The sequence below is a fragment of the Mesoplodon densirostris genome, chromosome 14 (genome assembly GCF_025265405.1).
Source record: "Mesoplodon densirostris isolate mMesDen1 chromosome 14, mMesDen1 primary haplotype, whole genome shotgun sequence".
Lineage (NCBI taxonomy): Eukaryota > Metazoa > Chordata > Mammalia > Artiodactyla > Ziphiidae > Mesoplodon > Mesoplodon densirostris.
The window spans coordinates 75,943,843-75,970,049 of NC_082674.1; the positions used below are offsets into that span (position 1 = coordinate 75,943,843).

Consider the following 26,207-nt stretch of genomic DNA (forward strand, 5'->3'; position numbering starts at 1 on the left):
TTCCAAGATTATGGATCTTGGAAATAGAATCTTGGATCAGCTTTACTATCATTATTCTGAATTCTTTTTCAGGTAGACTGCCTATTACCTCTTCATTTGTTAGGTCTGGTAGGTTTTTATCTTGCTCCTTCACCTGCTGTGTGTTTTTCTGTCTTCTCATTTTGCTTATGTTACTGTGTTTGGGGTCTCCTTTTTGCAGGCTGCAGATTCGTAGTTCCCGTTGTTTTTGGTGTCTGACCCCAGTGGCTAAGGTTGTTTCAGTAGGTTGTGTAGGCTTCCTGGTGGGGGGGACTAATGCCTGTGTTCTGGTGGTTGAGGCTCGATCTTGTCTTTCTGGTGGACAGGTCCATGTCTGGTGGTGTGTTTTGGGGTGCCTATGGCCTTATTATGTTTTTAGGTAGCCTCTCTGCTAATGGGTGGGGTTGTGTTCCTGCCTTGCTAGTTGCTTTGCATAGGGTGACCAGTACTGTAGTTTGCTGGTCGTTGACTGAAGCTGGGTGCTGGTGTTGGGATGGAGATCTCTGGGAGATTTTCGCTGCTTGATATTATGTGGAGCTGGGAGGTCTCTTGTGGACCCGTGTCCTGAAGTTGGCTCTCCCACTTCAGAGGCACAGCACTGGCTCCTGGCTGCAGCACCAAGAGCCTTTCATCCACCCGGCTCAGAATAACAGGGAGAAAAAGTAGAAAGAAATAATTAGTAGAAGAAAGAAAGAGAGAGGGAAAGAAAGGAAGAAGGGAAGAAAGGAAGGAAGGAAGGAAGAAAGAAAGAAAGGAGGGAGGATGGAAAGAAAGAAGGAAAGAAAGAGAGGGAGGGAGGGAGGAATGAAAGCAAAAGGAAGAGTGAATGGAAGAAGGGAGGGAGGGAGGGAGGAAGGAAAGAAAGAAAGAAAGACAGGAGGGAGGGAGGGAGGAAGGAAAGAAAAAGAAAGTGGAAAGAAGAAGGGTGGGAGGGAGGGAGGGAGGAAAGAAAAAGAACGAAGGAAAGGAGGAGCGGAGGGAGGGAGGGAGGAAGGGAAGGTAAGAAAAAAAGAAAGAGCAGGTAAAGTAAAATAGAATAAAGTATGAAATATAGTAGCGTTATTAAAATTAGAAAGTAATTATTGAAAAAAAAAAAAACGGACCGATAGAACCCTGGGACATATGGTGGAAGCAAAGCTATACAGAGAGAATCTTACACAGAAGATTACACATACACATTCACAAAAAGAGAGCAGGGGGAAAAATCAAAAATCTTACTCTCCAAGTCCACCTCCTCAATTTGGGATAGTTCGTTGTAAAAAGAGGAAAAGGGCGAGAAGTCTGAAATCTTGCTCTCTAAGTCCACCTCCTTAATTTGGAATAATTCGTTGTAAAAAGAGGAAAAGGGGGGAAAGTCTTAAATCTTGTCCTCAAAGTCCACTTCCTCAATTTGGGATGATTCGCTGTCCATTCATGCACTCCACAGACGCAGGGCACATCAAATGGACCGTGGAGCTTTAATCCGCTGCCTCCGAGGCTGCACAGAGAGATTTCCCTGTCTCTGCTCTCACAGCTCCCGGGTCTCAGCCTTGGACCTGGCCCCGCCTCTGCGCGTAGGTCGCCGGAGGGCGTCCGTTCTTCGCTCAGACAGGACGGGTTTAAAGGAGCCGCTGATTCGGGGGCTCTGGCTCACTCAGGCAGAGGGGAGGGAGGGGCGCGCAGTGTGGGGCGGGCCTGCGGCGGCAGAGGCCGGCGTGACGTTGCAGCAGCCCGTGGCGCTCCGTGCGCTTTCCCGGGAAAGCCGTCCCCGGGTCTCGGGACCCCGGCAGTGGTGGGGTGCACAGGCCCCCCGGAAGGCGGGTCGGACAGTGACCCGCGCTTGCACACAGGCCCCGCGGCGGCGGCGGGCGGCGGCGGCGGCCCACGCCCGTCTCCGAGGTCCGTGTCTTACCCGCGGCTCGCGCCTGTCTCCGTCGCTTCCCCAAGCAGCCCTCTTAATGCCCTCTCCTCGCGCACCAGGAAACAAAAGGGAAAAAAGTCTCTTGCCTCTTCGGCAGCTCCAGACCCTTTCCCCGGACTCCCTCCGGGCTAGCCGTGGTGCACTAACCCCTTCAGGCTCTCTTCCTGCCGCCAGCCCCAGTCCTCTCCCTGCGCTCCGATTGAACATAATCTATTCTACTAATAGTCTAAAGAAGAAAAAATATGTGATCATATCAATTGATGTAGAAAAAGCATTTGACAAAATTCAATGTCCATTCATGATTAAAAAAACTCTCAGAAAATTAGGAATCTAAGGGAACGTCCTCAACTTGATACAAGGCATCTACAAAAAATCTATAGGTAACATAATGGCAAAAGACTGAATGTCTTCCCCCTAAGATTGAGAACAAGGCAAGAATATCTGCTCTCGGGCTTCCCTGGTGGCGCAGTGGTTGAGAGTCCACCTGCCGGTGCAGGGGACACGGGTTCGAGCTCTGGTCTGGGAGGATCCCACATGCCGCGGAGCGGCTGGGCCCGTGAGCCATGGCCGCTGATCCTGCGTGTCCGGAGCCTGTGCTCCGCAATGGGAGAGGCCACAACAGTGGGAGGCCCGCGTACCGCAAAAAAAAAAAAAAAAAAAAAAAAAAAAAGAATATCTGCTCTCTCTTCTCCTATTAAACATCATAATGAAAGTCCTAGCCAGTTCAAAAAGGGTGGAAAAAAGAAAGCAAGAAAAAGCATACCAGTTAGATTAGAAAGAAAAAAAACCAAATTAACCCTATTTGCAGATGACATGATTGATTGTCCATGTAGATAATTCCAAAGAATATACAAAAAATCTTCTATGGGCTTCCCTGGTGGCACAGTGGTTGAGAGTCCGCCTGCCGATGCAGGGGACACGGGTTCGTGCCCCGGTCTGGGAAGATCCCACATGCCACGGAGCGGCTAGGCCCGTGAGCCATGGCCGCTGAGCCTGCGCGTCCGGAGCCTGTGCTCCGCAACGGGAGAGGCCACAACAGTGAGAGGCCCGCGTACCGCAAAAAAAAAAAAAAAAAAAAAATCTTCTAATAAGTGAGTGTAGCAAGGTCACAGGATACCAAGTCAACACACAAAAATCAATCACATTTCTACAGATCAGCAATGTACAACTGGAGACCAAAATTTTAAAAACAATACTAATTACAATCACTCACCCCATAAATGAAATAGGGAAAATAGGTTAAAAATATAAAATAAATATAAATAATGATAATATAAAATAAAAATATAAAAATAAGTAGGTAAAAAAATCTAACAAAACATGCATATAATCTGTTTACTGAAAACTACAAAATGCTGCTGAAAGAAGTCACAGAAATCACATAAGTGATGAGACACACTGTGTTCATGGATTGGAAGATGCAACATCATAAAGATGTCAATTATCTTCAAAATGATTTACAGATTTAACATAATTCCAATAAAAATCCCAGGACAATTTTTTCATAGATACAGACACACTAATTATAAAACTTAATGGTTTTATAATCAGGCAAAGGCAAAGAATATAGATTAGGTAAAAAAATAAAGTGGGAGAAATCAGTCTATCTAATTTCAAGACTTATTATATAGCTATAGTAATCAAGAATGTGTGGTGTTGGAGAAAAGATAAACACACAGATCAATGGAGCAAAACAGAGAACCCAGAAATAGATCCACATAAATATGATGAGCTGATTTTCACAAATGTGCAAAAGCAATTCAATGGAGAAAGTTTAATTTTTTTCAACAAATGGTGCTAGAATAATTGGACATCCATCCACCCAAAAAACGAACTTTGACCTAAACCTTATTTCTTATACAAAAATTAACTCAAAATGGAGCATAGATTTAAATGTAAGATGTAAAACTATAAAACTTCTAGAAAAAAACAGGAGAAAGTCCTTATGGCCTGGACTTAGGCAAAGAGTTCTTAGGCATGATACCAATAGCATGATCCATAAAAGAAAACACTGAAAACTGTACTTTTTAATAAAAAAAGTTTTGCTCTGTAAGAGATATTATCAAATAAAAAGAGAAACTACAGATCTGCAAATCACATTTCTAACAACGGACATCCAGAATATATAAAGAACTCTCAAAATATAGCAGTAAGAAAACAAACAACTCAAATTAATGAAAAACCTGATCAAATACTTCACCATAGAGGCTATACTGATGGCAAATAAGCACATAAAAAGATGTTTAACACCATTTTCAGTTAGGGAAACAGAAATTAAAACCACACTGAGGGACTCCCCTGGTGGTCCAGTGGTAATGAATCTGCCTTACAATGCGGGGGATGCGGGTTTGATCCCTGGTTGGGGGACTAAGATTCCGCATACTGCTGGGCAACTAAGCCCACGCGCCACAACTACTGAGCTTACGCACCTCAACTAGAAAGCCTGTGTGCCCCAAGCTACAGAGCCCACGTGCTCTGGAGCCCGTTCACCACAGCTAGAGAGAAGCCGTCACACCACAGTGAAGATCCCGCATGCCTCAACAAAGATCCCGTGTGCCCCAACTAAGACCCAACGCAGCCCCAAACAAAACAAAACAAAAACCCACAATAAAATACAACTACACACCAATCAGAATCACTTACATAACAAATATTGTCAATATCAAGTGCTGGTAAGGATCTGGAGTATCGGGAACAGTTACACTTTGCTGGCAGGAATGAAAATGGCGCCGCCTCTCTGGAAATCAGCTTGACAGTCACTTATAAGCACACACTTTCCATATGGCCCAGAAATCCCACGCCTGGTTATTTACCCAAATGAAATGAAACCTATTATATTCATATAACAACTTTTATGCAGATGTTTAGAGCAACTTTATTCACAATTGCCAAAAGCTGGAAATAACCCAATAGCCTTCAGCTAGTGCATGGATAAACAAACTCTGGTACCTCCGTAAAGTGGAATACTACTCAGCAGTAAAAGCGAACAAAGTGTTGATACACACAGCAGCATGAATGAATCTCAAATGCATTAGGTAAATGAAAGAATCCAGACTCAAGAGGCCACGTAATGTATGACTCCAATTATATGACATTCTGGAAAAGATAAAATTATAGAATATCACAGGGAAGGAGGATATATCAGAGGCTGCCAGAGGCTGGGGGTTAAGGGAGGGGTTGACTCCAAACGGGACAGGATGAGGAGATTTTTTGTGGTGACAGAATTGTTCTATATCTTGACTGTGGTAGTGATGACATGACTATCTATTTGCCAAAATTCATGGACTGGACATCAAAAAAAAAAGGCAAAGTGTACTGTATATAAATTAGAAAAAATAAAAATAAAATAAAACTTAGAATAATTGCCTCTAGGGAAAGAGGGAAAGGAGGGGATAAAAGGGAAAAAAATAAATAAACAAGAGATGGGTTTGAAGTGGGTCAAGACTGATATTGTCTCGAGAAGTTAGTAAGGAGTCAATTAACTTAATCCTCTGCCCCTGGGGGCCAAAAATAAAATAAGACAAAAATCCCAAGCCAGCTGCTATTTCTTTCATCGAAAATCCAGAAAACAAAACTCCGTTGACCCTACTTTCCCCTCAAGCTAGTGCCTTTTTCTGTCCTTTAACTCACTGTCTTCACTTCCTCTCCTCCTAGTCTCCCTTGATCTTACTTCTATGGGGCATCTGCCGCACCGCGCCACGCAAACTGCTTTTCTAAGATCACCAGTGATCTCCATATTGCTAATCCAGTGATCAGTACAGTCTTCGTGATTCCTAAATCATACAAGGACAACACAAGAATGAAAAGTAGTGACAACGTGGATGAACTTTGAGGATATTATGCTAAGCGAAGTAAGTCAGACATAGAAAGACAAATACTGTATGATCTCACTTATATGTGGAATCTAAAAAAAAGCCAAACTCAAAGAAACAGAGAGTAGATTGGTGGTTGCCAGGAGATGGTGGTGGTGGGGGTGCAGTGGGGATTGAGGGATGGGGAGATGTTGGTCAAAGGGTACAAGAATAAGTTCTGGGGCTTCCCTGGTGGCTCAGCAGTTAAGAATCCGCCTGCCAAGGCAGGGGACATGGGTTCGAGCCCTGGTCCGGGAAGATCCCACATGCCGCGGAGCAGCTAAGCCCGTGTGCCACAACTACTGAGCCTGCGCTCTAGAGCCCGCAAGCCACAACTACCGAGCCCGTGTGCCACAACTACTGCAGGCCGTGCGCCTAGAGCCCATGCTCCGTAACAAGGGAAGCCACTGCTCGCCGCAACTAGAGAAAGCTCGCGTGCAGCAATGAAGACCCAACGCAGCCAAAAATAAATAGATAAATAAATTTAAAGAAAAAAAATGTAACTATCCAAAAAAAAAAAAAGAATAAGTTCTGGGGATCTGATGTACAGCATGGGGATTACAGTTAGCAAAACTGTATTGTATACTTGAAAGTTGCTAGGGGAGCAGATCTTAATTGCTCTCACCACAATAACAACAAAAATGGTAATTATGTGAGGTGATGGATGTATCAGCTAACTTTATTGGGGTGATCATTGCATAAATGTATACAATGCTACGTGTTAATTATATCTCAATACAGCTGGAAAAACAAACAAACAAACAAAAAGAAAATTATGTGCCCATTTCACTTTTGAACATAGATGCAAAATCTTAAACCAAATGTCAGGTAACTGAATCCAACTGTATTTTTCTTTTAAAGTACACCAGGATCAAGAAGGTTTTATTTGTAAGAGTATAAGGAGAGAAAATCATATGAAAATCCTAATACAGAAAAGGCATTTGATAAACATCCACATCTATTTATAATTAAATAAATAGACAAAAATTCTTAGCAAGCTAAGAATCAAAGGGAACTTTATGAACTTGATGCAGCTTATATTTGCAAACCATATATTTACAGACGATATTAGGTTTAATGGTAAAGGCTCAGACACATTTTCTTTAAAATTTGGGACAAGCCAAGGTTGGCCACAGTCACCACTAATTGATGTCTGGCCAATGCTCTAAGGAAATCTTGAAAATGGCAAAAAAAAAAAACAAAAAAACAAAAAAAAAACCCCAAAACAACAACAAAAAAACCCCAAACAGTGTAAGAGTTGGGAAGTATAAGATAAAACTAACACTATTTATAGATGGTATGGTCCCTACAGTGACAAAAAGAATCAATATACCTGAGAGTTCAGTAAGGTTGCCAGATGCAAGATTAATTTATGAAAATCAATAGCAATTTTCTACACCAGTAAAAACCACCTAAAAAATATAATAAAAAAGATAACATTCATAAGAGCAATAAAAATGAAAAGTATCTAAGTATTAAGCAAAACTCGAAGGACTGCTATATAGAAAGATAATCTGAATAAATGAGACATTCTATTTTAGATAGGACCATAAAAACATTATAAAAGATGTTATTTCTCCTGTAATAAACTGTAAATTCAACACCATCTCAATCAAAAATCCAGTTGGATTTTTTGAAGACCTTGGTAAATTTACTCTGAAATGTGTAACGAGGAATTTAAAAATCCATAAAAATCTAGAAAGGAAGAGTAAAGAGGGAGTTTTCCCTATTAGATACTAACACATATTCATAATCACTGTAATAAAAATTGTGAGGCTGGTACAAGAATGGACGACAACTCCATCCTGTGGGGGCTCATGCCGAAACCCTGGGCATAGACCTTCCTCCCAACCCTCAATCCCCACGCAAACCCTGCCAGCGCTACCCTCAACCTGCACCTGCCTCTGAGCCCCTCTGGCACCTCCACTGCCCCCACCAGGCTCCAGAGCTCCATCATCCCTCCCGGCTTCTCTCCCTGCTTCTGCCCTGGATCCCATCGGTCTATTTTTGAAATCGTGCTGGAGGAAGCTGCTGAAGACATATCCTCAGGTACCCCTCCGTGCAACAACCTCCTGCACCAAAGTCCTTAAATGGCCGGTAAATGTGCTCCCCCGCCCCCAGCTCTGACCTCATCTCCCAGGTCCCTCCCTTTGCCCGCCCCCCCCCCCCCCCCGCCTTCAGCCACGCTGGCCCCTCTGGCCCCTCGAGCCCACCAGGCACACTCCCTCGCTCTTGTCTCTGGCTCGAATGCTCTTCCCTTGGAGCCCACATTTCCTTCAGGCCTCTGATCAATCATAACCTCCTCAGGGGTGTCACACACACCCCGCGTTCCTATCTATCCCTCGTCTCTGTTTTACTTTCTTCATTTGGCCATGACTCCCTGGCATAGGCATAGTTCTCTGTTTACTGGTGCGATGGAGAGAATTGTGTCCCTCTCTCCCCGACACATATGTTTAAGCCCTAACCGCCAATGTGATGAGGTCTTTAGGAGGTAATTAAGGTTAAATGAGGTCATAAAGGTGGGGTCCTAATCCAATAGGTGATGGTGACCTTATCAGAAGAAGAAGAGTGATTTCCCCCTCCAACATGAGGGGGAGGAAAGGCCATGTGAGGACACAGCAAGAAGGTGGCCGTCTGCACACCAAGAAGAGAGGCCTCACCAGAAGCCAACCCTGCTGGCACCTTGATCGGGGACTTCCGGTCTCCAGAATTGTGAGAAAATAAATTTCTGTTGTTTAAGGCCCCTGGTCCGTGCTATTCTGTTATAGCAGCCCGAGCAGAACAAGACAACTGGCTCTCCTGCCTGCCCTCTGCTGCACCCAACCCTGGAACAGTACCTGTATGTGGGGCACGCTCTGTAGCACATGCTGGATGGGCGGATCTCCCATGGCTATGTTTGCTTGGGTGGGTTCATGGATTATTGCCTTGGGGGTCCATTTTAACGTCTCTAGTCCAGGCTTACCTCCTGAAGCAACATGCCGTGTGGTTCACACCTGTTGGGCAGGGAGTGGGTGGGGAATCAGAGAGAAAGGTGATACTCCAAGACTCAGGTGCAATGACAGAACGGTCAAAGGGCACCCTGGGCAGAGGGTCTAAGGTGAGCCAAGGGATATATGGGCACGGGAGCCACGGAAGGGCCAGAGCGGACGGAGGAAGGGCTTGTCTGATCTTCATTCCAGAGTGGCCACTCTGGCCTTGGGTGTCAAATGAGGTGACACAGAGAAGAGAGACTGGCAGAAGGTGTCAAGAAGGAAGAAGCCACTACCCCTGGCTACCAAGTGGACCAGGGCTTGGCCGGCAGAGCCCAGGATGACATGTTTCTGACCTGGGAGACTAAGTGACTGCTGGTGCCTTCCACCAAGACGCGGGTGTTGATTACCCAGAACTGGAAGATAAGGCAGGAAGATCGCCGAGGGCTTTACAATGTCACACTAGAACACTTGCTTTAGGAAACTCTGCTTGACTTATGTTCTATCCATCAGGGCCCAGGTGCTGCGAAGCTAGATGTCAACCAGACTGATAGGTTGCAAATGACTTGTGTCCACTAGGGGCGGAATGATGTCCATCCTTGGAAAATATGGCCCTTAACGTTACTGGCTATTAATTTGCCCTTTGGGACATCAACCAGTTTTGATTCCTATGTAGCATCAGTTTCTGAAACAGCTTTGCTCTCCTGCTTTTCCCTAAACAAGTGAGCGTGAAGTTTTTAACTTTGACACTTGCACTTGGGCCGGCAGAATACAAGAGGCAGAGGAAATCCCCCGTTTCTTGGCTTGGGAAATAGCTACCAGTTCTCTACGCCCACCTGACTCCCGGGCTCTGTGGACCCTTCCCCACCCTCCTTCCTGAGGAGCTGGCTGCCCCGTCCTCCAGAAGCCCGATTCCACAGCATCCTGCCCAGCCCGCTGGCCTCACGCTGGGCTCTGTGGGGTCGTCTCAGGAGCAGGGGGCCCGGTTCCTTCCTGACGCCCACAGCGTCAGGCCAGGCGCCAGGGACCCTACCTGCTCCCAGGGGCGCTGGAGGCCTCTCCTGCCTCTTGCACAGGAGAAATCCACAGGTTCCTCCCTCTTTGGTTAGTTTCAGTGGAGACGCAGCCAGATCTCTTAGGAGCTGCCCAAGACATCACACCCTCCTTCTGCAATCACAGGTGCACCGGCGATGAACGGACCTAAACAGCCACCTGCACGGCTTTCCTCAACCCCCTGAGGAGCCTTGTTTGGCAAAACTGTGAAGTCAACCTGCCTCTATCATCTCCCTGCGCTCAGCCCTCCCCTCCCCTCTCTAGGGGCTAGTCCGGGGCCATCCCCTCCCCATTAAGTAGTATTCATTGATAACCAGAGGGTCAGCAATACAGATTTCACCTCTCTATCCAACAAGCATTTTGTCAAAGGAGTGAAAGCATGAGGCTTGAAGAGAACTGTTTTAAGGCTAAACGTCTCAAGGTCGTACCATAGCCTGATAGGTTACAAACCAGGCTTTCTTCCCACTGTGTAAAAGTCTCAGTCCCTGTTCCCGTCCCCCACTCCACGCAGCCCCCTCTGCGCAGGACCCACCTGCAGGGGCCTGGGAAAGGTGGCTCCGAGTCTTTCATTCTCTGAGCTAAGGGCACCAGGTACTGGGTGAGGGGCTCTTTTCACCTGCCCCCGTGCAGGAGCCTTCCCACAACCCTGTCTGCCCCGACACCTCTACAAGGCTTCCCACTAGGCTGCTTCTCCTGCCAGCCAGCACCCAGCTCTGCTTCCCTTGGCAGCAAAGCTCCAAGCTGCTGTCCACACTCAATGGCTCCAGTCCCCCTTGAACCCAGCTTCTGGTCAGCATGCCCTCGGTGGGCTGCGGTGCACTCCTGCAGCCTGCAGTGAATGGGCACATCCAGCCGAAGACTTAGCACATGTAGGAACCAGGGGTGGGGGCACTGGTACAGCCAACAGGCAGACCAGCCCCGGATCAGGGTGCCAGCGAGGCGGGGGCACCAGGCTGTGTTGTGATCGAATTTGAAAATTCACAAGACATCCATGTGGTCATCAAGGGGGAAGCTCAGGGACTTCCTTACACCAAGGCTGGGTTACAACATGAAGCTTAATTTGATTTACCAATGGGAGGCTCTATAGTCCCTGCATTCTTGGGGCCTCTGAGTCCTCCATGTGGTCCCCACACTAGTGACCTAACATCATACCCCTCCTTAGTGAGTGTGGGTTGAGGAAGAAGGCTGCGGTGACTTTGCATGATCCAAATTAAGCCTCTGGGGACCAGGAGGGAAGACGGTCCTAACACTGCCCCAGGGAACCAGCCTCTTAGGGATACAAGAGCTCGGCTCCCAAGAGCCACAGATGAGCCTGGTATTGCCCACAGGTGCCTCTGGCTGACGGTTCACGAGGGCTCAGAGAATAGGAGGCTAGGCCTCCAGCACACAGTGAAACGGGCCCCCACCGGCCCTACTGTGGGTGAGAGGCGCTTTTTGGTCTACGCCAATGCATGGGCCTGGCGTGGACTCTCTGGGCTGCTCCAGACGCCGTTGCAAGGCTCCCCTGAGGCTGCGGCATCTCCTCTTGACGCCTCCAGCCATGGCCATCTTGGTTCACATTCCCCGGCTCCAGCCCCTCTTGAACTCAGTTGGCGGATCTCATCTCTCATTCTCTGCTGGTCAAGTGACACCTAGATCTTGGGGTCCCACAGAGAAGCCCCAGGGACTGCCGTGGGGTAACGGGAGGCCTGTGGAGCAAGACTCCCTTCTCAATCTGAGCAGCGCCCTTTCTATGTGTCGGGGGTACAGGCTTCTAAGTAAGGCTTCTTTTGAGGTTCCATCAAGCTGCTTTGAAACCTCTGACTGTGTCTAGATGTGCAACCATCGAGGCACTGACTTGGGGAGGTGGGGAGGGGGCCTTGCCTAAGTCCCCCAGCCCACAGCAACATCAGGCCTGGGCTCCAGCCCACCTCCCTGTCTTGCAGAAGCCACCCACACAGAGCCTGCCTCTCTCCTTCCCTTTCCCAGGCCCGGGGGCCCAGGAGCCAGGACCTTACAGAGCACACAGTGAAGGACACCCACCGTGGTGAAGTGCCTGTCCAGTGCACCCTCCTCTCCCGAATTGGGGCTAGGACATTCTTGGTAAGAAATGACGACAGCTAACACGTACAGCACTTACTCCACGCCAGGCCCTGCTTTTATGAGCTTTGCGCACATTCACGCAGCTCTACGAGGGAGACTTTTCCCACTTGGGATATGAACCCAGACAGCTGCCTCCACTTTGGACTCCTGACACCTGCACTGTAGGAGGCTGGGACACAGAGCTGTGTGCAAAGCCGCCCTAGCCGTGCAGAGTTAGAGATGCATCCAGGATGGGTGTGCCAGAGTTCGAAAAGGTACTAGCTCTGCCACTCCCCGAGCCTCAGTTTCCTCATCTGTAAAGTGGGCCTGCTGTTGAGGACAAAATTATGACGTGTATCAAGTGCCTAGTGCAGACAGCGCTCACTAGATGCCGGCTACTGTCATTGTCATTAGCATCCCAGATCTGGAAACTCTGCCCAGGGGCTGCAGGAGTCGTGAGGGACTTGCAATTTACCAAGAGTGGTGGACCCCGCCAAGGAGAAGGGAATCCAGGATGCTCAGAACATCACCGCGCCCTCAGCAAAGGTAGCAGAGGGTGTTGGGGGGAGGAAGAGCAGGAGAAGGAGTAGGAGTATGTGGACCCACCGGGCTCCCAGGTCACCTTTGCAAGGCCAGGTCCCCATGGGCAGCTGTGCAGAGGACAGCTGCAGAGGGCTGGGGCCGCCACTCAGAGGGAGCAACAGGGTGGTGGGCCAGGCTGTGCGTATCTCTGCCGTGGGCACTACTCTCTCTTGCTCTGCCCTCTATACCTACCTGTACTCAGGCCCTCACAATCCAGCCTCCTTGACGCCACCCCAGCCAGAGGGACCCTTCCCTCAGAGGGCACCTCCCAGGGCTGCCCTAAAGGGAGGGTCAAGATCCTGCATTGCTTGCATTCCTGGCAGCGTCACACTACCTGGCATACAATGGGTGCCCAACAACTGTGGCTGAAACTGGCATATGGTTTACACAGACTCAACACCCGCTGTTTGCCAGGCAGTGCTGGGCACACTCTGGGGCCACAAGTTCATGGACACAAGACCGTGCCACCCTTGGAGAGCTCACATTTGGTGAGGACAGGGACATAGAAAATTTCAGGACAGTGAGAAAATTTCAGGATGGTGTCGTCTAATACAACCTGAGGGTCAGGGATCCAGAAGGGTCAGGGCAAGTTCCCAGGGGAGATGGTGCCTCTAATCCAACCGCCCACTTACAGACAAGGAAGCAGAGCTCAGATAGGAAAAGTGATTTTCCCAAGTTAATGACAGCACGTCAGGGACCACATCAGAGCTGAAAGGCGGTTCTCCTAGCCCCAGGTCAGAATTCCTTCTAGAGCAAGGATGCTCATCCTCACCACTGACATTGGGCCTGACCATTCTTTATGGTGAGGGCTGCCTGTGCCTTGCAGGGTGTTTAGCAGCATCCCTGGCCTCTGCCCACTAGATGCCAGTGGTATCCTCCCTATCAACCGTGACATCCAAAACGCCTCCAGACTTTACCAAATGTCCACTGAGGAGCAAAACTGCCCTCGGTCGAGAACTACTAGTCTAGAACTTGGGAAATCTGAACCGAGATAAGAGAGGCGGCAGCCAAAGTTAAGCCCTGGGCCACAGACGTGGACCAACAAGTCTGGTGTCAGGGCTGGGCCAGCCTTGCAAACAGGCACCAGGCTTACCAGCCCAGGCTCACTTTTTACCAGTGTGCCCGCACTTCTGAGATCCCTTAGATTTGAGTCTCGCTTGTAACTTTTTCAAAGTGCGTCAGCTCACCACACCCCTGTGAGGTGTATAAGAGAAAATATTCTGTTATTATCCTCATTCTACAGATGAGGAAATGGAGGTTCCAGAAGCTTAGAGGCACCAAAGTCACCCAGTGAGCTAGTGGCCAACCCCGGCTGGAACTCCCCCCGATGGAGCCGCCCCAAGACAGAGACTGACAGGGCGGAGAGAGGAAGGTCCTTCAACTTCATCTACTTCTGGAAGCCTGCGTTCCTAGAACTCAAATCCATTAGTTCCTAACAATCCCCAGGGGCACCATAACTCTGGTCCCTTACAGATGAGAACTACGGGGGCTCAGAGAGGACAAGGGCACATCCAGCTGCGCACGAGAAGGCCTGGAGGGGAGCTGGGCACTAGCCCCCTTCCCTCAGTGCCGGCTCACCTCCAGGCTGGGGCCGAAGGGTCTGGGCCACTCCCAGTCCATGACCACCCCTTAGACACTGCCTGACCAATGGGTCCTTCCAGGCACTTAGCGGGCACCACTCCCCAGCAACATGGAACATCTGGTACTTATAACTCCCTCCCTCTGACGCAGGCAGGGGAGGCCTGTCTGAGTGAGAAATGTTTTCATCTGTGAATCAGTTCTTCTATTAAGAGTAATCATTCTATCGCTAATTATTGGTGATAGCAATGGTTCACAACGTTTGTGCATTTATTACACACCAAGAACAATCCTGGGGGCCACTAAAGCCCTACTGACTAAAGTGTGCCGCAGCTCCAGGGGGCAGGAATTATTGGCCCCACTTTACAGATAGTCAAGCTGAGTTTCAGACAGGTTAAGGAGCTTTACGGCCAGTATGTGTGGGTGACAGGATCCCAACTCAGACCTGGTTGACTCTAAGGCTCTGTGCTTCTCCCACCGCATCGAGACCCCAGAACTCCAAGGGGCACAAATGGGCAAATATACCAGAAAATACAAACTCATTAGAGCCCGAAGTGGGTTTTTTTAGCAAGTTGAATAAACCATCTGTAGTCTTGCACATCCGACCCACCCTGTAAAGAAATCCCTTCTCCTTAGAAATCACAAAGGTAAACTTCAGGCTGCCAGACCTGTGAGCATGTTGGGCTCGGTTAAGAAGGGTTTGTATACTAAGTAGAGTGAGATCGGCTGCTGCTCCCGGCCTCTGGTGGTCCCAGGAGGGCCCAGGAAATGGGGAAAGGGCAACATAGTGGCCTTGGTTTCCCGAGTACCAACCACCCCACTGCAGTCTCCAGATGGGGAAAGGATAGGGGATAGTGGGCACGCTAGTGCCCCCAGGAAGCATGGGTCCTCATGGCACAGCAGTGTGGGATGCCCACCTACCCCTACCTGTATTGCCTATGGAGTCGCCTGTCATAGATTCCTCCTGCCAGCGTCAGCATCCATCCAGCCAAGTGCAGGCCCAGTTTGGGCAATTTTCTTCCCCAACTAAAATGTAAAGTTCAAGGTGGCACTTCTCAGAGCCACCTTGAGCAAGTCCCTTCTCTCTGGGCCTCCTGAACTCACCTAGAAAAGGTGTGATGCCGCCCAGTGGCTTCTGAAGGGCACATGGCCGTGGACTTCAGGTAAAGAGCCAGCCCTGGGCTCTGAATGGAGCCGGGCCTTGCTTCTTGGCCCTGGGCCCCTTCCTGCCCTCAGCAGCCGTTTGCAGGGGTTTGGGGCGCATCCCTAGGCCAGAGAGAGGGGCTGCGGGGTAGTCCAGCGGCAAGGACAGGCTCCTCCTCCTCCCCTCTCTGGGCCTCTGGGTCTCAGTCCCAGGAGCTGGAGCCTGGCAAGGTCAGCAGAGTGCTGAGGCAGGCAGGATGCCCATCCTCCTCTGAGAGGACAGCAGGGGCACACAGGTGACAGGAGCAGGACTGGCTGGCCCCTTCCCCACAGTGCAGAGGTTCAGGGCGCAGAGGATAAGTTACAGCCCTGGTGGGTCAAGGTCCCCTTCACAATGGGTGTGCCCTGGAGGGGCTCCTTCTAACCTGCCCAGAAGTGGGAGGGAGGTGCCTAGGGTTGGGAAGCAACTCTAAGGGTCCCTGTCAGGGGTCCCAGGGAGGCCATCAGTGTCTGATTTAAGGGTAGGTCTGTCTCCTCAGTTAATATTTTATTGGGACCGAAATGTGGCGCCTGAGGGTTTGGTTACCTATCCCTGAGCCTTGCCTGGGGAAGGGGACTGTGGGCTAAGAGTCGAAGGAACGGCCCATCACTCAGCAGAGGTTTTATGTTACTCGCTGCTGCAGCCTGACGCCCTGGGCTGAGGGTCCTTCCTGTTATCTTCACCCTGTGCCACCCCCCACCACCGGGCGGCCAAGCCGGCCGTGCTCACTGGGGGCGGCTAAGACCGGCGGGCCTAGGACAGCCAGGGGTGCCCTCTCAAGGTGTCACCGGGCATCTCACTCACACCCACCCCAAGCGCCGCGGCTCCATCCCCTCTGGGACTCTTCAGAGTCCGAGCCTTCTCTGCCCCCTTAGTCCCAGGCCAGCCCTCCGGAGCCGGGAGGGGGCGGCGGCCGAGGCGGGCAGGGCCGCGGAGCGCAGCGTCCCTGAGGGCCGCTCCTCGCCGCACCCGGGAACCCGCACCCCGGAGCGCAAGTGCTGCTCCCTCCCCTCTGACCGCTGGCCCCCGGCGCAGGGCAGCGGAGGGGCGGGTGGCCGTGCGTTACCTTCCATGGACATGGGCTCCAGGATGCCGAACTGCTTGAGGACGGCGATGAACAGCAGTACCACCACGGCCATGGCGCACAGCTCCATGCCCTGGATGCCCATGGCGGCCCGGGCTACCTGGGGCCGGGGCGTGCCCCTCGCCCGCGCGCTGCCTCTGGAGGCACCGGGGCGGGTGCAGCCTGCCCGGCCTCTAGGGGAGACCGCGGCTCACATGCCCCAGGCAGGCGGGGCTGCGGGTGTCGGCGGGGCCGGGGCCCCGCGGAGGGTGGCGGCGGCGGCGAGCTGGGACCGGCCAGGAGGTTGGACCCCGCGCGGCGGCCGAGCAGAGCGCAACTTTCCGAGTCAGCCGGCAAACTTCGAGGCGCGACGGCGGCGGCGCGGAGCGCAGCTCGGGCGGCCGGCGCGGGCCAGAGGTGCCTCCATGCCCGGCGCGGGCGCCGCGCGTCTTTCGCCCCCTCTCCAGCCTCACGGGCTCCGGGGCGCGGGGGCGCGGCGGCTGCGGGGGTCCCGGGCGCTCCCGGGCACTCCCGGCCGCCCCAGCCTCCATCGCGGCTCCCGGCGCGCTCATTGGCCTAGCAGCGGCGACCACCCGGGGAGGAGTCCCCTGCGGCCCCCCCGCGCCAGCCCGAGAAGGGGCGGAGGGAGGCGGCCCCGCCCCGCACGGGCCAGCCCCCACACGGAGTCTGGCTCCGAGCCACCGCTACCCTGCCAGCCCCCGGGAGGCCGCGTAGCCGGCGGTTTCACCGAACCGCCCGTGCAGGGTGGGGCCGAGTGGCTGGGCAGGGGGCCGGGGCCGGAGAGGAAGGGAGCCGCAGCGCCGCTCCCAGTGGGGAGTCGGGGCTCCCCTCTCCTGGCGGAGGAGCACTGAGCCTGGCCACCGCCAATCTCCGCCCGGCGGCCCAGCGCAGAGCTGGCCTTCGGAGGATCCGGGAGGTCCTCTCGCCCCAGGGTATTTCCCACAACCATCAGCCCACGGCCGGAGATTGAACTTGGCCCGGGTCTGGCCCCCGCTGAAAATGGAAAAGTTGGTATCCAAAGTTCTCCAGTTCTGGAAACCCGCATGCGCTCGAGGCTTTAGGAGGGAGTTGGGCTTTGGCATTAGAGTCTATGGAGCTGAGTTCAAATTCTGACTTTGCTGCGTGACCTTGGTCGAGTCACGGACTTGCCGCCGCCTCCTCCTCCTCCCCAAAGAGGGGCTGGTGCCTGCCTTTCCGGCTGTGGGAAAGAGCTGAGCGGATGCCAAGTGCTACGCGCGGGCAGCGAAAGGGAGTGCTAAATCGTCTGTGGATCGATTTCTTCCAGCCCGGGGACACTGGGTAGAAAAGGAAAGCCGCGGAAAGGAAGGAGAAAGGAAGGGGAGAGGAGGGGGCGTGGCAGGGCGGAGCCCGGAATCCTCCAAGCCCCCAAACTCCGGGACTTGAGGGCCGGAGCCGTGACTCTCTGCTGCCCTCCAGCGGGCGCTCCGCACCGCGGTGTCCTCACCAGCCCAAGACTCCAAGCGCTGGAAGCGTGCGCTGCTGTGAACACCAAGTTCTCCTTTTCTCTGTTGTCTTAGCGGAGGGGGAAATCCAGCCCCGTACCACGCTTGTGAGCGTTAACCCTGTTTGGACCTGGGGCCTGAAGAATGGCAGCTTCCATTTATGGAGCCTCCGCTACCCACTCTGTCATTCATTCAACAAATACTGAGAGTGTACTGCGTCCCAGGCGCAGGGGACAGTTCCCAGGGTAGGGCAGGGCGGGGCGGGAAACCGCCGCGTGCGCCGCTGAGGGCCCCGCAGAAGCTGCAAGTGAGCCAAGCCTTTAGCTTTACTTGTAATCCTTAAGGGCTCCCCCAGTGGGCATTCCTCTTCCCCCATTTTACAGGTGAGAAAACCGAGACCTAGAGGGTGGATTATGGAAGGGGATATAGGTGCAGCCCAGGCCTGCTGGATTGCAGAGCAGATGCTGTCCCAGGGAACCGCACTGCTCCTGGTGGACGCTGAAGCAGAGAGAGGCTGTGACGTCTCCTTCCGCCTGTGCAGTTCAACCTCACTATTTAACACACCTGGTTAAAAGACTGAGTTATTGGAGATATTTTTAAAGAACTGTAAATGCACAGCTTTCAGTTCCATTTAAGTGGGCATGTGGTGAGTCTCCACCAAAGGCAAGAGGTCTAAGTAGAGATGCTAACGACTGCAGGAGAATGTGGTTCTGTTAGAGCCCATGAGTTGCTTGTGTGTAAAAGTCTAGAAAGGTTAAAAAGCCTCCTGCCATCTAATTTACACACTTAAGTGCTGAGCAAAATCTAGCCTGTGTCGCAGCTAGTTCCCACCAATCCTCGCTCAACAGCCTGGTTAAGAGCCCAGCAATACGAAACCTCCCTAAGCCTGTTCCTCATCCATAAGATGGGGGTGATAATCCAACCTCTCCAGGGGCTTGTAAAGGATTGAGTAAGACAAGGACTGGCATGTGTCGCAGGCTCCGATGGCCCCTGTTCTTGGAGCAGGGTGTGTACAGGGTGCCAGACCTAAGACAGGTGGGGCAGAGAAGACAGCAAGCAAAGGAAGCCATCTGTGGGGGGGGGGGCCGGGGGGCAGGTCCTCCTGAGCTGCCCCAGCCCTGCTCCCTGCCTCAGTTTCCCCTGGTGCTCCCGAGCATCTCCCCTGTGAAAGCTTCAGTGACTGCCCATAAACAGTGAGCTAGAAACGAGACATCGATCTCTGGCTCTGCGGTGTAAAATATTAACGACGCCTAAGTGGATACCAGGGCTGAGAGCAGAATGTCCGCTCGGCATTAGCAGCCCGGGCCAGGGGCCTAATGGATGGGAAGCTGATTCCCCTGCTCGTTCACTAGCCCGGGGCCTGCCAGCTCTGGGGCCAACCTAGGTCCACTGAGGCTGTGCCGGCAGCCCTGCTCTTGCCCAGGACCTGGAGAGGGGAGCTGGCAGACAATCCCCCAAGTCCCATACCTCCTCCCCACACCCATGAAGTGCCAGGCCAGGCCTTTCTCAGCTGCCTCTAGCTCCCCCCAGGGGGGCATTTGCCCTGGCATGCACTCACCCCTCCCCCACCCCCCAAAGGCAAGCTGGGTGTCGGCAGTGCTCCCTGCCAGCTCCCTGCCTTGGGGGAGGGACAGGCTCGGGGGAGGGGCACAGACACAGAAACCTCTGCCGGGCAGGGGGCTGAGGGCTGCCACAGATGTAGAGAAATAAGAGGGAGCCATTGGCTCTTCCTCAGATGACGGGGGAAGCCTGGAGGGCCCTGAGCCCTCGCTGGAGAACTCAAGAGGTGGACGAGGTCCCCGGGGCACTGGTGTCCTGACCTAACTTAGAACGTTTCAGAGACCCACCTGCTTCGGAGCTGGGTGGGGTGCCCTCTAAACCTAGGCTTGCACCCCGACGCCTGAGGTTATGGTTTTCCTTGGGCCTGGAATTTTGGGGGGTGTTTGTGGCCTGGAATTTTTTTTTTTTTTTTTTTTTTGCGGTATGCGGGCCTCTCACTGCTGTGGCCTCTCCCGTTGCGGAGCACAGGCTCCGGATGCGCAGGCCCAGCGGCCATGGCTCACGGGCCCAGCCGCTCCGCGGCATATGGGATCCTCCCAGACCGGGGCACGAACCCGTATCCCCTGCACCGGCAGGCGGACTCTCAACCACTTGCGCCACCAGGGAGGCCCCGGCCTGGAATATTTTTGATGCCACTCCAGTTGTGCCTCCAGGAAACCAGCCCGGGTCACACCACCAACCACCTGCATTAACCCTCTCTCCCCTGAACCCGCAAGGCCTCTGCTGCGGGCCACTCCTTCTGCGCTGTGTGTCTCAGCTGTGTCCGCCCAGACGTCTTCCATGTCACCCGTGCTGCCCCACCGCCCTTGTGGGCAGGGACCCTGTCAGTTTGGCCAACATTCATTGGATGCCACCTGCCTGCTGTTCCTGATCACCTAGCTGCCCAAGGATTTCAAGAGGCCTTTTGACTCTTAAGGGAGGAATGGAGACGGACACATGCTGTTTAGAGGGACACGTTGCCTGCAAACAGCCCAGCAAGTTAGTTGTTCCTGTCCCAACTCTCTGGAGGGCAGGCCTCCCTTGGTTCTAGTGCATTCTACTGGGCAGAGCAGGCGTCATGCAATTTATTCATCCTTCTCATATTTCATAACAACCAGACAAGAATTCCACAGGCCAAAGAAATGCCTCTAGGACTCCTCCCCGTGATGTCCCAGGGCTCCTCAAATGCAGCTCAGCCAAAGCCCAACGCTCAGTCTTGCCCCACACCAGCCCCTCCTCAAGCTCCCTGTCTCGACTGCTCAGGCCCAAACCCCGGCTCTTAGACTGGGCTCTGCCTGTCCCCGCTCCTGCCCGGTCTGTCACCTAGCTCTGGCACCGTGCCTCCTTCTCATCCATCTCTGCTCCCGGTGGCAACCGGCCCAGCCACGCCATCGTCCCTCTCCCCTGTACTCGCGACATCACCCGCTGCCCCAATGCCTCTCCCCACCTCCACTCTGTCCTCCTATCTCTTCTCCATCCGGCAGCCAGGATGGTCATCTCAAGGTGAATGTCAGGTCCCATCCTTCCCTGGCTTGGTAATCTCCAGTGGCTCTCTGACTCAACACTGGTTGTGTTTGCCTGCTTGGTATCCCTACCCCTGATTTGGTAACAGCACCCTGATTTCCTTTGTTGAACCCCCTGCCCTTGCCAGCCTCAGGCCAGTGATTTCAGGGGTTTGGGGATATGACCGGTCGATCAGCATCAGTTCCTCTTTTCCTACTCCACAGCACCCCTCTGCTGCCATGTGATTGGCTCAGGAATGGCCACCACATGGGAGCCAGGATGATGAGAGACCTCACGGGACTGGCCCTGGACAAGCAGGAGAGAAGCACTCTCTCTTACTATGGCAGCTAAGTGTCCACCCCACCACCATGTGAGGACAGCGAGCCTGAGAATGTAGTCGCCTCATGAGAAAGCAGAGCAGAATGTAGAGAGAAAGAAACTGAGTCCGGTACACAATACTGTGTCCCTGGATCCAGCTGTGCCTGATGGCACATTCAAACCTATATCTTTCAGTTAGAGGAGCCAATAAATCCTCCTATTGTTGCTTAAGCCAGTGTGAGTTGGGTTTTTGTCCCTTGCAACCAAGATGGTCCTGATGAATGCATTTTCCACTACTCACAGAACAAAGACCAAAATCCATAACAAGCCCCATAAGAGCAGCGGACATCTTCTGAACACTTACTGTGTACCAGGCACTTCAACACAGCTCATGTCCCTCATTCCTCACAGATCCCGATAAGGCAGGGGCTTGGCAAGAGGAAGACATTGAAGCACAGAGTGGTTAATGCTTTGTTTAAGGGCACACAGCTGATAAACCACAGTGTTAGGATTTGAACCCAAGCAGTCCAGCTCCAGAGACTGTGATTTTTTTTTTCTTTTTTTTTTTTTTGCGGTACGTGGGCCTCTCACTGTTGTGGCCTCTCCCATTGTGGAGCACAGGCTCCCGACACACAGGCTCAGCGGCCATGGCTCACGGGCCCAGCCGCTCCACGGCATGTGGGATCTTCCCGGACCGGGGCACGAACCCGTGTCCCCTGCATTGGCAGGCGGACTCTCAACCACTGAGCCACCAGGGAAGCCCCAGAGCCTGTGATTTTAATTCAACGCCACCCTGTCCCTGTAGACCCATGTGGTCAGGCTCCTCCTCCTCTCCTTTGCTCATGTGACCCCAGCCACACTTGCAGGTACCAGGACTCTCCCATCCCCAGGTCTCTGTGCAGGCTCTTCCCTGAGCTGTAGAACCCTTCCTCCTCCTCCCCTACACACATCCTACTCGTCCTTTGGTTCTCAGCTTAATGTCATGTCTGCAGAGGTGACTTCCCTGCCCTCCTCCCCTTTATTAGTCTCTACATGGCCCCCATCCCATTCCCTTTTTGCAGTTATCACAGTGTGAACTTAGATATTTATTTGTGTGTTCACTTATTTGTTATGCTCTCCCACGAGATTGTAACATTCCTGAAGATACAGGTATTACCTGCCTCGTATGAGTATTTGCAAGATGGCAGATGATGCCTTTTCTCCAATTATTACAGCAGAGGGTGTCCTGTGTCACTAGCAGGAGCATTAGACTGGGAGTCCAGGAGAACCAGGGCCAAGTCCCTAGGTCCAACCCTAGCCTGTTAATGGACTTGGCCAAGGCATACCACCTCTCTGAGCCTTCCTTTCCTTCTTGCAAAATGGGGTAACTTGCTGACATTTACCTGCCTGTCACACTATGAGCTATGAGCATCTGATAAGCTGATGGATGTGAAAGAATCCAAAAACACACATGAGGGACCTTGTTCCTGAAGGAGCCTGCTTCCTCGGAGCCAGGACCAGTTCTCTTTGCCTTGTAGCATCACCCAAGCGCTGCAATCAAACAGACCCGTGGGGCCACACAGAACCCATCCACACAAGGTCTGTTCCAGCCCAGCTTCAGATGAAATGTGAGAGATTTATGGCCACAGGTAACAGAAAACCTCCATTCATTAGCTTAAACTATAAGGAACTATAGCCTGTCACACACAGGAAGTCCAGTAGGAGGCTGGCTCCAGGGGCAGTCAGCTCAGATCCAGCAGCATATTTAAGGATCTGGGATCTTGTATCTACCTACACTGCCAGCCACAGAGCATCTACCTTACCCACAGCATACTGACCTCATGATCACAAGATGAATGCCTAGTTCCAGACATCACGCCTTGACATGACAACGTCCTGGGAAAGAAGGGACCATCTCTTCCTATGTCTCTTTCTTACAGCAAGGAAAACTTTTCCATTAAGCTTCTCATGAACGATCCCTCATGTTTCATTGGCTGGAATTGTTTCACATGCCATCCCTAAATCAGCTGCTGGCAAGAGGAGTGAGACCACCACTGTAGCAGAGACTGCTAGCCCTCCATCAAAGCTCATTCTCTTCTCTTCTACAGTAAAAAAATGTCTTAACCAGGGACATGGCTGCCTGATAGTGACAGCATTTCTCAGTCTCCTTTGCAGTTAGGGGTGGCCATGTGACTAAGTTCTTGCCAGTGGAAATGATAGGCTGCTTTGGGCACACTGTCACTTAAGACAGTGAGTAAGTCTCCTACTCATTGTCTCTTCTCTTTTCCCACTGGCTGGAACCCAGACATGTTGATGACCAGACTCAGCCATGTAGATCATGACAAACTTGGGAGGGGGCTGGGGGGATGGCGCCACAAGATGGAAGGGCTCTGGCTCCCTGAATGACCACATGGAGCACAGCCTCCCACCCATCTGGTCCACTCACCATGAGCTGTTAAGGGAGAAAGAAATAAACTTTTAAAAAGCTCAAGTGAAAGTTGGCTGTTTTGAAAGTAGACGTGGAAGAGAAGAGGGAAATACCAGATATTGAAGGCTTCACAGTGCTGGAAAAGGAAAGTGCTTTTGGACCAAACAGAAGAGAACAGTGCAAAAAAAGCATCTTTCAAGGGTCCTTTAAGATTTACCAGCCAGGACTTCCCTGGTGGCACCATGGTTAAGAATCCGCCTGCCAATGCAGGCGACGTGGGTTTGATCCCTGGTCTGGGAAGATTCCACATGCCGCGGAGCAACGAAGCCCATGTGCCACAACTACTGAGCCCACGTGCCACAACTACTGAAGCCCGCATGCCACAACTACTGAAGCCCGCGTGCCTAGAGCCCATGCTCCGCAACAAAGAGAAGCCACCACAGTGAGAACCCCGCACACTGCAACGAAGACCCATGCAGCCAAAAATAAATAAATAAATTTATAATAAAAAAATAAAGATTCACCAGTGGAACATTTAGCCAAACAAAGGTGAGAGGAAGTGATGGGTAGGACAAGGAAGCCAAGAAATAGAGCAGCTATCAGAACTATATTCGGAAAAGAACTTTGGCAATGGTTACTGACCAAGGAACCAACTGGAAGCAAATGGATCAGAAACTGACCAAGTCTTTGAGGGAATTATATTGTGGTCAGAAGCCTAGTCCCCAGAAGCCTGTGACTAATTAAGACTTACAATAACTCTTGGGCCTCCCAACTTGCACTAGCAGAAAACTTGGGCAGCTCTATGGCCTCAAAGGAGGGCACACGTCCCAACACCTACTTCCAATGTGGCCAAATGAACACAAATGGGAAATGGAGAGGGGAGGTCCTCCTGGAGGGTAAGGCTGGGACCTTGGAGGAGGGGACATGGTGGGTGGTCTCAGAGAGCAGAACTGGGCCGATTGAGCTTTCTCATTTCACTGCCAGGGCAGGTAGCCCAGGAATCCTCACTATACAAATCCTCACTCTACGTGTTTCCTGAAGTCAGATAGTGAGTTATTTTTAGTGAGTTTCTTAGGGAACCATTGACTGAAACCGCCCACCCTGGCAAGTCAGGATAAGGACAGCTTGCATGAGGTATCTCACAACAGGAGGTCCCAATAAGGAACAAAGAACTAACAAGCTACCGCCAGCTGGAAGAATTCGGGAGGGGCCAACAGGAGGAAGGAGACATCAGCCCATAACATGTCCTGCCAACCTCCCAGAAACCTTCGAGCTGGAATCCATCTTGGCTGAGAGATGTACGCACCACCAGGAAGGACTCTGAGTCAGACCAAATATGGGCACAAGCAAGATGATTGGCCAGAGACACCCTGGAAACGAACCCCATTACCATAAAACCTGAGACTGCGAGCCATGTGCAGAGCAGTTCTCCTGGGTTCCCTTACCCCACTGCTCTCTGTCCAGGCGCCCTTTTCCAACAAAGTCTTTTGCTTTGTCAGCACGTCTGTCTCCTCAGACAATTCATTTCCAGGTGTTAGAGAAGAGCCCACTCTCGGGCCCTGGATGGGGTCGCCCTACCTGCAACAAGTTCAGGTCATGAGTAATGTATTATCCAAATCTATCAGATTCCTGAGTTTCGGATAACAAACATGAGAGTCCATGAAGGAAAGACAGCTCAAACATTTATCTGAATCTGTGCAGTTCCTGAGTTTGGATAGCAATGATACTTCTATTTGTAACTTCCATCTAGCAGGATTTGATAGTTGCAATGGACCGCTGTCTACTGTGTGTTTCCCGTTCTTACCTTATCTCCCTTAGGTTGGGAGGAAGTGTGCTATAGACATGGAAGAAGGATGGGCACAGGTGTTTGCTGGTGAACAGGGACAGAGACTGCCAGTCCCCCACCAAAATTCATTCTACCCTTCTGTGGTGACAAACAACAGAGTTGTTCCTGAACACATGGAGCTTGGGACTGCATTTCCAAAACGCCCATGGCCTGGGAATGTGATTAAGTTCCCTCCAGCAGAATGTGAGCAGAGGTGAAGTGCGCCCCTTCTGGGTGGAGCCCTTACTGCACTGGGCCTAGCTTCCCCTCCCCAACCCTACCGCTGGAGCCCACAGGCGGTGGTGACCAGCCTTAACCACGTAACAGTGACACAGCTCTAGGGGTTGGCAAAGCCACAAGGTGGAAGGCACCTGAATATCTGTATAGAGCAGAGTCTCCGACCAACCTGAACACAGAGCTCAAGATGGTCAAGGAGAGAGAAATAAAGTTCTTTGTTCTTAAGCCACTGGGTTTTGGGCGTCTCACTGTTACAGCACCTGAGCTACCCTAATTAATACAAATGTGATGGCTCAGATCAATCAGGACTACCCCCTGGGGCGAGGAAAAAGGCTCAGCTCTTCTCATGGTTGAATCTGGGGCTGAAACCAGAGCTCTCTAAAGAGGGAGAAGGTAAGGGGTAGATTGGGGCAAATAAGCAACACTGTCTGCACTAATACCCCTCTCCTTATAGTATCTAAGCCCAAGGCCCAAGGTCTCACCCCTCTACCCTCTGAGTAAAGAGATATTGAGTAAAGAGAGTCAACTTCCGGGCCTCCCTGGTGGCGCAGTGGTTGAGAGTCCGCCTGCCGATGCAGGGGATACGGGTTCGTGCCCCGATCTGGGAGGATCCCATATGCCGCAGAGCGGCTGGGC

At 52.0% G+C, this 26,207-nt stretch overlaps 1 protein-coding gene across 2 annotated transcripts in view; it reads right to left on the bottom strand.

The window, feature by feature from the left end:
* KCNIP3 (potassium voltage-gated channel interacting protein 3) overlaps positions 1 to 26,207 on the bottom strand; it is an 85,474-nt gene that overhangs the window by 18,674 nt on the left and 40,593 nt on the right. Inside the window, exon 1 of one of the 2 annotated variants that reach the window (XM_060117053.1) lies at positions 16,262 to 16,364. The exons of the other annotated variant lie outside the window; for it this stretch is intronic. Coding sequence (XP_059973036.1) covers positions 16,262 to 16,364 — 103 coding nt within the window. Of the gene's footprint in view, positions 1 to 16,261; positions 16,365 to 26,207 lie in introns of those variants that run through there. 2 annotated transcript variants of the gene reach the window in all.